The following is a 17,068-nucleotide window of genomic DNA, read 5'->3' as shown; positions in this document are numbered from 1 at the left end:
AACCATATTCATATATATGTGTTAATTGAAGACAATGCTTTAAAGCAAATAAATTAACCTAGTTTTGGGACATATCTGACAAGGATTCAAATTCTGCCTTTATATTGTCAAGATAAACATCTTAACGAGTTTCATTAAGATTGAGTCATAAATGTGGCTTCTAGATGGGTTACAAGGTTTTTGTCACATTTAATCTTGTCACACAGTTTTGGGAAGTATCTGACTTAGATTCAAATTCTGCCCATATATATTCAAGATAAATATTCTGCCAAACTTTCATCAATATTGGATGAAAAATGTGACCCCTGGAAGCAACAAGCTATAAGTTGAATGTTCCGTACATAACAAAGGACGCAGGACATAGGGTGACCAAAATAGTTCCCCATGCGCACAACTTGCTCAGGTGAGAAGTATTTCATGCCTACAGAATTACAGATGGAATATATGTTCAAATAAGAGATACAGTTTTTTAGAAAAAATAGAACAAAACCCATTACCAGCCTTCAACAAGCCTGCAATTAAGCCTGAATAATTGTGCTGTTGGACGCTTAAATTCTATAGTAATGACATGAATTTGTAGTGGATGCCGGAGCAGGTAAGCTGATCAATCTTTGTCTGAAGCAGAACTTTTGCCAGCATGGACTGAGTTTCAAATCACTAAGCAGAAACAGGAGGGAACTTATTTGTTTGAACAAGAACTACCGGTATGCCTCTTTGAGTCAAGGTTACAATTGAAGGCCAAAGGTCAAAATGAAATTTATTGTTAACACGCTGTCTGGCATACAATTTTTTCCATCATGAATGGATTTTAAAATAATTTGTTATCAGCATATCGCTTCACCATGGATGGTTTTCAAATTACTTGACGAGGTATTAAGTAACCTCGTAATAAGTTGTTAAGCTTGGATGGATATTAAAAAAAACAAACAAGAGCTCCGCGGTCAGAGACAGGGCCTTGACACCCATTACTCAATCCCTTGATGACATATCGAACAGAAACGAATGTAATACTTAATGCCACAGTGACCTGGACCCAGTGACTCGGGCAGTGATCGCAATTTCAATAGGGTTCATCTACTGTCCAAGGCTAAGGCACATGTGAAGTATCAAGCCAATCGGTCAATTTGTTAACGAGTTTTTGATCAGAAAAGTTTTTTCACACTTATTGTGACACCGACCTTGACCTAGTGACTCCAATTTCAATTGGGGTCATCTACTGTCCAAGATAAATGCACATGGGAAGTATTATGCCAATTGGTCAATGCATTGACGAGTTCTCGCTCGAAAATGAACTGGTCTACTGACAGACCGACCAACAGACAGACCAACCAACCGACATCCAGCAAAACAATATACCCCTCTTCTTCCAAGGGAGGCAAAATGAAAGAAGAGGGCAATGTTGTCCCTGGGTCGCTCACCTGAGTAGGATTAATGTTAAGCAAGGGTTGTTAAAATTGTTTTGTGGACAGAAAGGATGTGTTGTTTTGGCAGATATATACATATATGCATTACTTTAATGCAAGACTTTAAATAAGACTCCTACAGTGTTAACAAGGTTTTACTATAGCCATATAAGCAAAACTGCCCCGCCGCCTGGCGGCCATGTTTTTCAATAGACAGGAACCATTTTCGAACTCAGCCAAGCTATCATAAGAACAAATGTTCTGACCAATTTCCAAGAAGATTGGACTATTAATGTGACTCCTAGAGTGTTAACAAGGTTTTACTAAAGCCATATTAGGAAAAATGCCCCGCCTTATGGCGGCCATGTTTTTCAACGAACTGGAATGATTTAAGAACTCAGCCGATATATCATTAGAACATATGTTCTGACCAAGTTTCATGAAGATTGGACAAAAAAGAAGACTTCAAGAGTGTAAACAAGGTTTTACTTTTGCCATATAAGGATAACTGCCCCGCCCGGCCTCTGGCGGCCATGTTATTCAACTGACCAGAATCATTTTCAAACTGAAATATTATTGGGACAATGTTCTGACAAAGTTTGATGAAGATTGGACAATGTAACTTCTAGTGTTAACAAGCTTTTTCTTTAATTTGATCTAGTGACCTAGTTTTTGACCTGAAGTGACCAAGTTTCAAACTCAACCAAGATATCATTAGGACAAATCTTTGGATCAAGTTTCATGAAGATCAGACAATAAATGTGGCCTCTATAGTGTTAACAAGCCAAAATGATGACGACAGTTGACGTACAAAAGGTGATCCCAAAAGCTCCATGTCGTGCTCAGGTGAGCTTAAAATAAGACAAAAATGTTTAGATTGTGAGTCTTGCACAAGAATCAGGTTCAAGTTTATAAGACACAATTAATAATCAATCCCTAACAAATTGTCTAGCATGAATCGATTTTTTCAAAGAAGTGACATGCATTGTGTGACAGATTGTTACACCCAGGACCATGGTCACAGTGCCCAGAGCACAACTTTTTCCAGCATGCAGGAAATTTAAATCAACTTGATGGGATGTAAAGGATGGTCAAAAGGATCGTCATTCCCAAGAACCAGGGACTACTAACGCAAAGCAGCCACAGCCCCTACGGTTAACTTAACACCAGTTTGGAAATTCAAGTCCCTGGAATTGGTAATACATGTACCTATTTTCCACCTTCTCTCATGGTAAATCACATCTGATTCTCCATAGCTCGCATTAAAAATAAATTTTTAGGTAAATAAAGATTATATACACTTTTTTAGCTCAGCTGTTTTCAAAGAAAACCCGAGGTATTGTCATAGCCAGCTCGTCGTCTGCCGTCCGCCGTGATAAAACCTTAACAATGGCCCTAAAATCAAAGTGCTTCCACCTACAACTTTGAAACTTCATATGTTGATGCACCTTGATGAGTTCTACACGCCACACTCATTTTTGGGTCACTAGGTCAAAGGTCAAGGTCACTGTGACCTCAAAAAAAAATAATCTGATAAGCTTTCATTTATTTAAAACTGCATTCGCAGTCTAGCGTTGGCATCTGTTATGCGGTGCTCTTGTTTAATTTTGCAGTACATGAAAAAGGTGTTATCATCAGAATAATGTTACGATGAAGGTGTCTTAAAAATATCCATTTGTAACACTTATGCTGTTTTGTTTTATTCCTGAAAAGCAGGCATAAAGTGATCTCAGTGTCTGTCCTTCTGTCAATCTTTCCAGCTTTTTGTGCGGAGCTTTGGTGAAAAAGTATAAAGCTCAATTGAAACTGTATATTATGATTGAAAATGTTTAAAGGAAATGCACAACTCCATAAGCATTTTGTAGGATTTAAAATAAAACTCATCAAGTTTAAAGAGGGCCCTCACAGGAAATGCTTAGTACAAGAATCTATATCTTTATTATTGATTTATTGGTAATTGCAATTTGTTTAATGATTTGTGAGTTTCAATTCCCCTATAAACCTTTATTGATTCTTGCGTTAAGTAAAATACTTTGTTTCTTATTTTTTATGGAGCTTTAACAATTTTGCCAATAAAACGGAATTACATTCAAATATCCTAACATACAATAATAAATAAGAGAAGCTCTGTTTAACAAAAACTTTAGTTGCGTTAACAAAGATACCTTGTTTGTATAGTGTTTGTATATGCAGTGTCATTTCATTTAAGCTTGTCAAGTCAAAATTGGTTAATCAAACATTTTCAACATTTGAGTACAAACAATGCAGCACCATTTTAAGCACTAATATTTGTTTCATTCAAATAATTGATATAGTATGTGATTATACAAGGATTTTTTTAAGCAGCTTTGTTCTTCTCTTCCAAATGAGATTATTTATGCCCCCGGAAGGTGGCATATAGCAATCACACTGTCCGTCTGTCCGGAATTTGTTTCCTTAGTTTTTTCTAAATGCTTGCAGATATTGACCTGATATATGGTGTGTGAGCCTATTTAACTGGTTTGAAGATCGAGTTTTGTTTCAATCCGTTAATTTTTTACAAAGATACAGGGTTGGTCTTACCAGTTTTATCTTAAATAGCTGCAGTAGTGGGCTTTGTGTTTCACAAACACAGCTCTTGTTTAATAATAAAGCACATTCTGAGATACACAAACATGTATAAGATGATAACAGTTAAAACCAGTCCATATACTAAGACAAACGTTTAAGCATTTAATTTATAATATTCATTTAATTTACAGCAGTTTTTGTACAAAAAAACTTCTTGAAATAAATATCATTATAGTACAGAAATACAATAAAACAAAATGTAGTAAATTAAATTACACAAATATACAGGCTTTCACATATATATGTAGAGCAGAAAATATGTCATTACTACACAAAATGTGTACGGAATCATTGACAAGAATACAAGTTTTAATTTTTAAATAATTAAACAGTTGTAATAAGCCATATTAAAATTAACGTTATGTAAATAATGGCATTGATGTCTTTTTTCACTTGCTAATAAAACAATTACATTTTATTACTTTGATACCAGTTCTCAGACACTAATTAACATTAATTTAAATAAGGAATTTATTTTTTTGTTTTGTAAGAAAACAAAAAATGATTCAGAGTGCATACAATCAGTACTCTGGTAATTTATAAAAAACAATTCTTGAAAAAAAAAAGCATTATGCTAAATTAAAATAAAAGCATTAGTTAGAATACTGCAACTCCAAAAACTATTACTTTTGATTCAGGGTCTTGCATATCATTCTGTTTTTGCAATGAGCCTACACAAGTGGGTGTTCAGATTCTTGGTGAAACAAACAATGTCTTAAATAACATACATGTACATGTAACTTTGCAAATGCCACCGGTAATAAAAAGGTGAATTATACCCCCCAAAAAATTCTTGTATACAATTGAATTTGTAAGCCTTTATGATTACTGAGAGAAATGTCCCAAAAGAGGCAACTTTAGATACACAACAGGACATCTCTACAAAGGGACATCACTCTGCTCCAGCTCCCAAAGCAAACAGAACTGGGTCTGAGTATAGCTCAAATGTGAATCCCTAACAACAGCAAAGTCCACATGACTTTAGTTAAAACCCTTTGTAAACAATGGTGATTAAGAAAAAGCACAATATAATTTCCTTGCATTTGACATTAACCCTTTTTATTTATTTTCCTTTATCATTTTTATTTTTAGTATATATAACTTGCCCCATTATTCAATGTTTATTTGTCTGTGTTACTAAATAATTGTTTCATTAACAAATCTGATATCTCATAACAGCACCACCTTGAAAACTTAATGTCCAGACGTTTTAATCTTGAGTTCAATGTGGTATCTTAAGGGCACCAAAAGGGGCTTAACTTTTTGAGGAGTTAAAAAGTTTCTGATCTTGCAGAAGGAAATCACTATTGCACTGCTATCTGCTCCAAGGAAGTTCATTTGAGCCCATTTAGGCAGCAATCTGCCTGTTGACTTTCTCCAGTAGTTGCTGGTCTAAAATGCCCTGTCTGTACTTGACCACACTGTATGACAGCAGACCCACAATGCAGGTGGCGATCTCTAACATCCAGAACCGCTTCTCTTGTATCCATGGATCTAGCTTACAACTGAAATAAATTAATAACATTAATATTTAACAAGTTATTAAAATCGCAGAGTTAAAAAAACATGATGTTGATAAAAAGTTTCATTAACATCATCAACTTCATCATGGACATATCTCATTATAATCACTATTTTATAGCATTATAATTATCATCACCATAATCATCGAATTATAATCATGATCACCACTATGTTCTTTGTGGCTTGGTTGGAGTACAAGAACACGCAAAAACAAGTGAACTCTTTCATTTATATAATGATAGCCACAACATCCACACAATGTATTGGATCCAAATATGTGTACATCCGTGTAACAAATAATTTAACAAATCTGCTTTTATTAATGAGTCAAACCATGGAAGAAAATGTTTCAACAAGTTGAGATGGTAGGCATTATGTAAACAATATGCATATCTACAAATAAAGACATACTGCTTAAAGTGTACAAAAACACATTTTAATATTGACTATTTTTAAAGTGTTAAGTGTTAGTGTTCAAAGTATTCAAAGGGAAGCTATTTGGTAGATTACCTGCGACTAAATGTACTGTTTTTGTCATTTCCACACTGTACTTTTTCCTGGTATCCAGTTTTAATGCAGAATGTTTGCTAGTTAAATAAAAGTAAAACATCAAATAGAATTAATATCATGAATTGAATCGCAAAAAATAAAATAATAAAGACTGAATGAAGTTGTCCGGCTATTTCTTACAAATACATATCATTTATATGCTACATATAATATTATACAAGGGGCTGAAATATAAGTAACAACATGTAATAATTGATCCACTCACTGAAAACACTGCACTTTATACTGCATGTGCCTAAAGTGTTGTCCACACTGTGCTTAAATTGAATTTTTCATTTAAAGTTAGTCTCTTCTGTACGAAAATCCCATCTAGGCAGCAAGCATTACACTGTACATGTAAGCCTGATTGTCCCTAACCGTGGCTCAATTAAACTGATCATTTTACCAATACGTAAGAAGAGTATTTTCTGTTAAATCTGTACCTCCATCTCCAAGGGTTTACATGGTGAACACTCTGATATTATCTTCAATTCTTTTGACCTACATCTTCCTTCCGGTTCTTCTGCAATAAAACCACATCCCATTATTAAACTGGACCCTATCGAATTGTACTGCTGAATAAAACAAGAGATGTGTTTGTCAGAAACACAATGCCCCCTATTGTGCCGCTTTGAAGCCACATATTTGACTTTTGACCTTGAAGGATGACCTTGACCTTTCACCACTCAAAATGTGCAGGTCCATGAGATACACATGCATGCCAAATATCAAATTGCTATCTTCAATATTGCAAAATTTATGACCAAGGTTAAAGTTTTGGGACACACAAAATGACTGACTGACAGGCCAAACACAATATTCCCCCGATCTTTCGATCCTGGGTCATAAAAATCAAACTAGTCTGAGATATCTTTAGTAAACATCTGTGCAAGTTGCATTAAAGTTGGGGAAAAATGGGGGACTTTTAGAGTGTTCACAAGGTTTCACTATAGCCAAATAATTAAAACTTCCACTTATAATTTTAAGTGGTAAAAATATATCATTTTTTATAATTGGTACAAATATTCTAAGAAAGTTTAACCAAGATTGGCCAAAAAAGTGTATTGTAGAGTTTTCACAAGCTTTTTCTCTAATTACTGGTATACCTAGAAACCTTGTTTTTGACCCCACCTGATCCAGTTTTGAACTTGGCCATTCATTGGGATTGGGAAAAATGTTCTGAGCAAGCTTCATGAAGATGGTGTAATAAACGTGTCCTCTCTAAGTTTTAACAAGGTACATGTTGATGACGGACGGCAGATGAAAAGTTATAACAAAAGCTTACCATGATTACAATGTGATAAGGTGAGCTAGAAAGCAAACACATGCATGGAAGTCATGTACATGCATCAAAAGTTAACACAAAAACTGGCAATGATATTTGTATTTCAATAAATGATAGTCATGTAAATGGTTCTTTCTATTAAACACCCTAAGAAAATCATTAATATACAGAAAAATAAATGGATTAACTTTTGTATAAACAGTACAGAGTAAGTTCAAAAATACATAGTTGCAAAGCCTGCTCCATCATGCACAATCCATCACACACACACACATATAACGGTAAACCGGTGGGGTCTCATTAAGAAAACTACACAAGTGAGATGTAACAAACAATCTTCAAAGTCTTAAATTATTAGTATACACAAAATTATCAAGATGTAAGATCATGTTTTGTGAAAGATCAGCAGAAAATTAATTTGAATTTTCATCCATTTTTTAATTATACTTCTAAAATATCACCCATAGTTGACCAACTAAAAAGTTCACTGACGAGTGTCTACAGGGCAATTCAATAATGTCTTCAAATTTTTCTTCACAATCTTTGCATCATATGCATATTTACCTGTAGCTGAGTTTATATCTGCTAGCTTGTGACTAGCCGACCAATGTCCCTCAACAAACAGTGTTATCACAGTCAGGCTGGAAATATTTAAACTCAAATTAAACAAGAGATGTGTTTGTAAGAAACACAATGTCCCTTACTGTGCTGCTTTGAAGCCATATATTTGACCTTTGGCCTTGAAGGATGACCTTGACCTTTCACCATTCAAAATGTGCAGATCCATGAGATACACATGCATGCCAAATATCAAGTTGCTATCATCAATATAGCAAAAGTTATGACCAAGGTTAAAGTTTTTGGACATACAGACAGACAAACACATACAATGACAGACAGACAGGCCAAAAACAATATACCCCCGATCATTGGATCCCGGGGCATAAAAATGACTAATTGGTGACAGTGTTAAACTTTCTATTGAAGATTTATGGGCGATTTGACAATTTAAATTATATCCCAGTGTAAACTAAATTCAACATTATCAAGCATAGCTAACAAAACTAACAAGAGCTTGTCACAGTAGTGCCAAATCCCCGCCGAAATGTGTTTGCTTGTATGACAACATTTGTTAAAGAGAGTAGAATAATATTTGTAAAACATGGCACCTGGGTCATCTATTTATATTTCAAGGATCAATTAATAATATAGTGTTGGAATTATGCTGTAGATAATTAAATATATGAACATGAAAGAAAGGGAGGTAATTAAAAAAGAAGACTATACACAGTTACTGTTCTTGATCACTGTATTTTTCCTTAAACTCATCTATTAATTTTTAATACAGTGAATACTTCAGTGTTCAAATTAAAATATCATTTTAAATTAGATAAAGGGAGTTATTAAAAATGAAAAGCTAAAATATTTACTATGAAATTAAATTAAAGATCATTTAAAATTATAAATAAATAAAATATTTAAAAAAATAAAAATAAATAAAGGGAGATAATTAAAAAACTATGGCCAAAAGAGTTATGGTTCTTAGTCACTGCAATTCTTCTTCTTGCCATTTGTTTATATTTAAAGTTTCAAGTAAATCCCTTCAGTAGATTTTGAGTTATGCTCTGGACAAAAATTTACTTTGAAATTATATAAAAGGGGAAATAATTAAAAAAAACTAAGGTAGATATAGTTATGGTTCTTGGTCACTGCACTTCTCCTAGTTGCCATCTGTTTATATTTTAAGTTTCAAGTAAATCCCTTCAGTAGATTTACAGTTATGCTCTGGACAAAAATTTACTTTGAAATTATATAAAAGGGGAAATAATTTAAAAAAACTAAGGTAGATATAGTTATGGTTCTTGGTCACTGCACTTCTCCTAGTTGCCATCTGTTTATATTTTAAGTTTCAAGTAAATCCCTTCAGTAGATTTACAGTTATGCTCCGGACAAAAATTTACTATGAAATTATATAAAAGGGGAGGTTATTCAAAAACTAAGGTAGATAGAGTTACGATTCTTGGTCACTGCACTTCTCCTACTTGCCATCTGTTTATATTTCAAGTTTCAAGTAAATCCCTTCAGTAGATTTGGAGTTATGCTCCGGACAAAGTTTTGGATGGAAAGACAGACACACAGACGGACAGGACCAATTACTATATCCCCTCCGAAAAAAATTGGGCGGGGATAATAAAAAGATCCACGAAGAATGGTAACATGGTAATTTGGTGATCTCAACAAACATCTTGGTGTATTTATCTGAGGATTAACCAATTGTATCCTGCAATTTTTTTCCTTCATTATGAAGTACCGGAACCCAGCACATTCCCAATTAGGAAAAAACTACAAATTTTCCAATTGCTATGAAAGACATTCCCAAAAATTTAACAAGAGCAGCACATAGCAGGTGCCAAAGCTCGGCTGTGGGTGCAGTTCTGAATAAATGAAAGCTTGTCATAAGTTTTATATTAGAGGTCACAGTGACCTTTGCCCTAGTGACCCAAAAATGGGTGGGGCGTGTATAACTCATCAAAGTGCATCTACATATTAAGTTTCAAAGTTGTAGGTGGAAGCACTTTGATTTAAGAGCCTATGTTGAAGTTTTATATTAGAGGTCACAGTGACCTTGACCTTTCACCTAGTGACCCAAAATGGGGGTGACATGTAGAACTCATCAAGGTGCAGCTACATATGAAGTTCCAAAGTTGTAGGTGGAAGCACTTTGATTTTAGAGCTAATGTTAAGGTGTTAGCATGACGCAGATGGCGGACGACGAGCTGGCTATGACAATACCTCGGGTTTTCTCCGAAAAAAAGCCGAGCTTAAAAAATAATCTATAAATAAAATGCAACATCTAGTTAGTTTCCCTATGCAGCTCTATGGCTTGAACCTTAGTAAATATGACATTGACAACTTGAAAACACTGAGTTATCAATTTTTTAAGTATTTACAAAGACCTATAGATAACACAGATTGGAATCTCTCGTCTTTGCTATAGCGATATCAGTGCCTTCCCCAGGAATTTGTTCAGGCGCCCCGGGGGTGGGTTCTGGAGGGGTGTCCTCTCCCGACGTAGATTTTTTTTAATTTAACGTATCAATTCACGTTCTGTGGTGCGTTATAACTAAAAAAAACAGCGTCAAAAGACGTCATTTGGTGCGCTATGACTCTTCAAAAAAATCCCCTAGTCATTTAAAAATATTAAAAAAAAATTATTGTTTAATTGTTTTAAAACTTTTCCGCACAGATAGTAAAATCCCGACTCGAACGATTCCCCAATACATCCGTTTCAACCCGACTCTATTACTGTATACTTACTATTTTTCATGTTTCTATTTATTACCCGATAATCCCGTTTATTCCGTTTTTATCAATCTCTTTCTGGTAAATATTTACGATAAAAGCTTTCAGTTATTTCTTTAACACAAGCCTTGCCATTTTTTAAGTGACTATTTATAGATTTGATGAAATATTGCCTCTGAATATGCGTCAATAGACGAGTTAATTGTTATTGTTTACATTCGGGATTTTCCGCGCATGCGCACTGACTGGTTGGCAAAAACACTGGTTACAGTAACGTAAAACATGTATAAAGGGCTTTTGTTTAGTCAATAAATTGATAATAAAAACGAAATAAACATTAAAACCCTTTTTAAAAAAGTGCAAGTATAGCATATTTAGTACCAAATAAATGTATATTCACAAATAAAATTCCCTCTTCATAAAAATACGAAGTAGTTATTAGCATATAGTAAACGTGATCGGAAGATTTAATACTGACAATTCCGCAAAACAAAATAATACATTATCCGTATTCTTTCTGATAATAAGACTTGAATAAATTATATTTCAACACTAATAAAACATATATTAATTGTATTATAATTAATAGTGGTGTGGATAGTGTTTTATTTCATCAGCGATCGATAGAGTCAGAGGTGCATTTAATCAATTATAAAAACAAAGCCCTAAAAAGCGGCATACAGTACTGTTTTTAAATATTGTGGTAATTTTCTTTTACATTGAATGAATTTACGTTTCGTTTACATTGAATGAATATAAATTCAATTTAGCATGCAAACGGAAAAACCCTGCATATTAATTACGCAAATTGAACTGTTTTTGCATGTCTATTGAAATCTCTATTAGTAATAAGGAGTGATGAAAATATAGCATTTTATGATAAATGGCTTTTAAATGCATATATTTAATTTATCTAACGGCCCCTTTTGTGACTGCTTATGTTCATGATCGTGTTTCGGACACTGCAGTAATGTACAATCTTTACACGTAATAGCGGAGTTAACTTTTGCCGGTACCCGTTTAATACCTTAATTGCATAGCAGTAAAATTGCCCAATATTTAAAATGTATAGTTATTAAACAATGTATTATTAAGTTTAACTGGCTAATAAATTTATACACTCGTTCCCGTTAATACATTTCCGACAAATTACTTCATTTTTGTTAAAATTTTAAAATATTTCATTTTAACATAAACTTATCAGTATTTTAAGCTTTAAAATGTGGCTTAAATGATTGCTCAATATGCCAAGAGATGACATTGAGGTATCGTGACTTATGTTTACTGACCAGACACTCGTCTGCAACATGTGGTTTATGCAGGGGCCCAAGTATAGGTCCCTGGGTTTATGACACCATGTTTTCTTTGTAATTGTCTGGACAGTATCCGATCATAACGAGATAATCGGTTAGTGATAACAAAGGTGCAATTAAACACCGGGATATAAATGCTGCTACAAAGAGTGCCTAAATTAGTGTGAACAATTAAATAAAACAATTACATTAAACAATATAATTTATTGAATGTGTAAGAAGGTAAGTTTTTCCAGACATATAAGGTTCAAATCAGTTACCCTATAAGTCGCGTACATACAATTGACCTATTCGTCGTTTGTTTTTATCCTTATTTGTTTTCGTTCATTAAATTTAATTTATTCTGAAAGAATTTCAATTTCTGAGCATTTTTTAACTAAAAATGGTCGCGAGGAAGTGCCAAGAATAGAGAGATTTTTGTTTAACCACATACCGAACTCTTAGATTGTGTTCCACTCCCGAGTTCGTTGTCAGTAAAAACAAATAATAATAACAACAATGTAATCGTTCCAAAGATGCATTTCCTTGCATGCTAATGTTTTATTCAGACATAATTAGTAAAATTATATTTGATATTGTGCATGATTATCATTAAAAAAGAAGATTTCGTCAACCTTCTCTATATGCGCTTATATAAATTCCACCTCTTTTGCCAACCAGTGGGCGGAGTCTAAACTTTGATGGTGCGTGTGACGTCACGCGTTAACTCGTCTATACCCTGACCTGTTGTGTGCTTGTTAAAACGCTAAATACACGACATTTGTATGCAATAGACGCGACGTTGTACATGCAGCATAATTTTCGCGCTCTTATTAATTGAGAAAAAGATTCGACACAAAATAAATTTGCACTGCTAATTTGAAGCAAAAATATTTAACGTTGCGGTAACATTTACATTCGGAAGTGTGTTTCGGATTAAAAACGCGTTAACATCGACTTACGATAATGGGTTTCGGATTTAAAATTTAATTATTCCCATTTTAGATTTCAACAAATATTAACCGTTGCGTTATAAATTCAACGATAATTTGTTTACACACTTTACGAGTCGAATAAATGTTTTGACGGAATTATGCATGAAATTCACGTTGTCCACAAGGATCACGGCCGGTTGCCATCATCAGTCTTCTTACTATCGATTATCGGACGAAACATTTACAAGTGTGCGTAATTAATTCAACGAAAATTTGTTAAAGCGCATTACCTGTCGAATAAATGTCAGAAAAACGAGGTGAATCAGTTCTATAAATGGACATGTTGAAATATACATGTACTGGAATTAAATTAATTGTTATCACATAATTGTAACTGGGAGTCATTTGCACAACTTACTCGCTATAATAATTAATTGTTTACCACTTGCAATTAATTTCTCGTATTAATTATGAGTCATAGGTAACACTTGTTTACAGTAAAAAGGTGTGATGATGATGCCCGAAACCGTCTTTAATGATGTGTACTGTACTAATTACCGGTTTTATATTACTCAAATACTTCTTGCTCATCAAGCTGCGATAAACTCTTACTTCATGCCCGACGTCAATCAAAAATAATGGTCGATAGTTAACCCCGCCCTCATAAGCATTCGCGTAACCGATTGGACGATGAACTTCAAAGTTTGACGACTGGAAAGTTACCAGATACATCCTTGTCAGCACTTAAATGACCGTGTAATGTGGCTAGAATAATCGATACGCGCGTCATGCTATTCTCTTATCAGTGGATTATCCATTACCCCATGTGGTGTTTATGGCGATTACTTGTGAAAGTAGGTACCGAGTGCTCTTTTAAAACAGGAAATATTGATACACTGATAGGGAAACCTTGATTTTTTTGGACAATCTCCACTTTCTTTTACTGAAGAATACACTGATCGGAAAATTTCAAGCGCCCCGGGGACTCTGACTTCGAAATTCAAGCGCCCCGGCAAGGGGCGCTTAAATGGCCTGGGGAAGACCCTGCGATATGCGATAATATCTATCGGCGGACGCGGGTCACGTGACATTGATTTTGGAGATGCAGGTGTACCTGTAGATTCTTCCCTGTTCCAGCTGCTGTCGGCCATTTTCTTATAAAGCAAACAATTATTCTTCGTAATTAGTAGTTAATATTTGATGTCGTAGGGTATTCTGAGCATGATCTGGTAAGTTTATATTATTTTGATATTGTTATTAACAATTTTAATGTGTTAATTAGTGTTTTTAGCGCTCGGTTGTCAGTTTGCAGAGCAATGAATGCCTGAAAGCGCAACGTTACGAACTTAACGTAGTGAGCAAAGTCGGTTGCCGAAAAAAGACATATTGAATATTTTTTGTGTGATTAAAAATAAGTACCGGGTATTTATTTTCTGTGTTGATAATTCTTTAGGTTTTGGTAGTTATTATTCTAATTAATTATTAATTTATCTGAATTTGAAAGAGAACACTGGATTCGTTCATTTTCGATAATTTTTGAAAAATTGAAAGGCTCGAAGCATTTTTCTATAAACTTCTTCATTAAGCATCACATATTGATAACGTAAGATTTTTATGCTAGGTGAGATGTTAATCTATGTATGATTTATAAAAAGTAGACGAAAATGAGGTATTTTAAAGGATTTTGCCTTTGTACAATTTGTACTATTTATACTGTTATTTCATTCAATCTAGTGGTTTGTATTTTGTTTAAACACTTTTCTTTTTTATTTCTCATCCCATATCTTTGAAGTAAGATTTTTTATGCTATGCAATATGTTAATCTAAGTATAGATTTAAACAAACTAGAAGAAAATATTCAATTTAAAGTATTTGGCCTTTTACAATGTTGGTACAATTTTAAGCTCTTTTCTTCTGTTGTACAAGATAGCTGTCAAACGTGTTTTTGTTCTTTTTGATAAACTTTTTCATTGTTCATCCCAAATCAATTAAGTCAGATTGTTATGCTTGGTGATATGTAATTCTAGGTATGATTTATAAAAAGTAGACGAAAATAAGTCATTTTAAAGGATTTTGCCTTTGTACAATTTGTACAATTTTATACTGTTATTTCATTCAATCATTTTTCACACCTGTCGCCATAGTGGTTTGTTTCTTTTTGAAAAACTTTTCTATTTCTCATCCCATATCGTTGAAGTAAGATTTTTTACTAGTATGTCCAACTTATAAGATACACAATCGAGAATAGCCTTTTTTTAAACAGTTTTATACAGCATTTCACCGTGTTTATAACGTACTATTATAAACAAGTATATTAAAATCTAACACATTCACAACAAAGACTTACCTTAATTGGACATCACAATGACATATAAAGAATGAATTCGCCGGCCGTGGCCACTGATCACACAATTAAAATCAATCAACAACGCAAACTGATAATTGAAGTAAGAATCCCTTCTTTTAATTAATTCTCAAGAGTAAAGAAAAAACACACAAAGCATCTCAGTTCGCTAATTGATCCGACGATTAACACGCGCGTGAAATGTTTTAGTTTTTTTCTTTTCGCGAAATCCTAGCCCACGATACTGAAAGCTTAATTTAATTACCAAAATAAAAAAACTGGATTACAAACAAAACTTTAATAACCTATAACTCATGAATAAGATCTAAATAAAAAGAGTATTAAACAATGGACAAAAAATCTACACAATCAATATTGAAATAAGTCTAACTAAAACCGTTTTTGGATCGAACGATCATAGCATTTATTTTACTGTAATGTTGTTTTAATCAGAGACCTAGATCTATGCGTCCACATATATCTATCCGTTTTGAAATAATAATATTTTATAAGGTTTTAACTGTTTGAAATACCAAATTATACAAGAATATTTTATCAGCAAAAGCCTTTCAAATAAAATATTCAACAGCATTCTCGCCGCGATTTGGAAGTTCTTAGCGCAATTTCTTCAATGATCACGGCATTATAAATTCTTATTGTAGGTAAATAAAATCGAGATTTTATAAAAACATAATTACTCATGTTTCTATGAAACTTTATTTTATAAAAATCGGATCATTATTGACCAAGTTACAGCCGCCTTTCTACAGCGCCGTAACATTTTCGCATAACTTTGCTCGATAATCGTAGCCGTTGCTACTGACGCGTCGCTATCATATCGCAATCGTGATACACCGGCTATCTCCGGACTACTCCGATTGATTCATGGAATAAATCGTCTGCTGATCTCAAGTGTTCTTATCAGTTTCTCGACCACGTGACACCGCCGAGAGATAGCCCGATAAGGCGCGAAGTTTCCAATCTGTGTTATCTATAGGTCTTTGGTATTTATAAGCAAAAATCAAATACACTAATATTCAAATATGAAGAATTGAAGATGCAAATTTTTCCGAATTCAGATCTTAACCAATTTCGCGTACATTTTTGCCAATTGGGCTGGTTCCAGTACTTTTCCCAATTGGGCCAAATCTGTTATGATTAGTTAATGTCAATATAAAGTACTTCAGGCATGTTATGCGTCATTGTTTACTTGTAAAATATTTTGATATTAAAATTTACCTCAGCAATATTAAAATGGTTAAAACCATGCGCTTTCGAGTGCAAAATTCAATCATTTTGCAAATGTTCTTTCATGTCACCTGAAAAACACAGGTATTTTAGGTGTCAAGTGTCATGTAATATAATTAATGAGTACAGAAATAAAACCAGAATAGTCTAATTATAAATAGGAAACAATAATATCAAAATTAAATCACATAATAAATTATATAACTTAGCATGTGTTTAGTTTTGAAGACATTTGAATTTTTAAATTGTATTCTAAAAACCCTAAGCTCACAAATACTGATAAAACCTGTGTAATTATGGGTTTAATTCAGCATATTAAATCCGAAAATGAAATCATCCAAATTATTGTACAAATATGATTCATTGATGATTACATTACACATCAATACCTTTTACTGTTATAAAGGCATGATTTTTGAAAGATTTATATAAGAAACCGTTTCCAACATAGAGGATGAAGAAAATGTACCAGAAGTTACCAGCAAATGACATTTGAAGTGTGAATGTTCTTACTGTCGTCGTTGTTTGTTATTATTTGGCACTTCCGGTAAAAGGTTACACACTAGTAAAGGGAT

General features: G+C 33.5%; 1 protein-coding gene across 3 annotated transcripts; it reads right to left on the bottom strand.

The window, feature by feature from the left end:
• Positions 1-4,102: 4,102 nt before the first annotated feature.
• LOC127842646 (uncharacterized) lies at positions 4,103-17,059 on the bottom strand. Of its 3 annotated transcripts, none has more exons than XM_052372277.1 (6): positions 16,973-17,059; positions 16,485-16,564; positions 7,936-8,012; positions 6,530-6,609; positions 6,048-6,124; positions 4,103-5,518 (listed from the first exon to the last, which is right to left on the bottom strand). In XM_052372277.1, the coding sequence occupies exons 2-6, from the start codon at positions 16,538-16,540 to the stop codon at positions 5,362-5,364; spliced, it is 447 nt and encodes a 148-aa protein (XP_052228237.1). In that variant the 5' UTR covers positions 16,541-16,564; positions 16,973-17,059; the 3' UTR covers positions 4,103-5,361. The 3 variants fall into 3 exon arrangements, with proteins under 3 accessions (XP_052228237.1, XP_052228236.1, XP_052228238.1); XM_052372276.1 differs by having other exon boundaries at positions 16,963-17,058; XM_052372278.1 differs by having other exon boundaries at positions 17,007-17,053.
• Between the last annotated feature and the right edge of the window lie 9 nt (positions 17,060-17,068).

This window comes from Dreissena polymorpha, chromosome 8 (assembly GCF_020536995.1).
Source record: "Dreissena polymorpha isolate Duluth1 chromosome 8, UMN_Dpol_1.0, whole genome shotgun sequence".
Lineage (NCBI taxonomy): Eukaryota > Metazoa > Mollusca > Bivalvia > Myida > Dreissenidae > Dreissena > Dreissena polymorpha.
Note: the sequence above shows the minus strand (reverse complement) of the source record. Positions and strands in the feature narration are given on the sequence as shown.

What these genes read in the sequence shown, in the direction of transcription:
- LOC127842646 (XM_052372277.1), bottom strand. Translation starts at nt 16,540, where the DNA reads ATGATTGAATTTTGCACTCGAAAGCGCATGGTTTTAACCATTTTAATA. An exon ending in ACCATTTTAATATTGCTGAG is followed by an intron (nt 8,013 to 16,484) that starts GTAAATTTTAAT and finishes AAATATTTCCAG; the next exon opens with CCTGACTGTGATAACACTGT. An exon ending in AGATATAAACTCAGCTACAG is followed by an intron (nt 6,610 to 7,935) that starts GTAAATATGCAT and finishes GTTTTATTGCAG; the next exon opens with AAGAACCGGAAGGAAGATGT.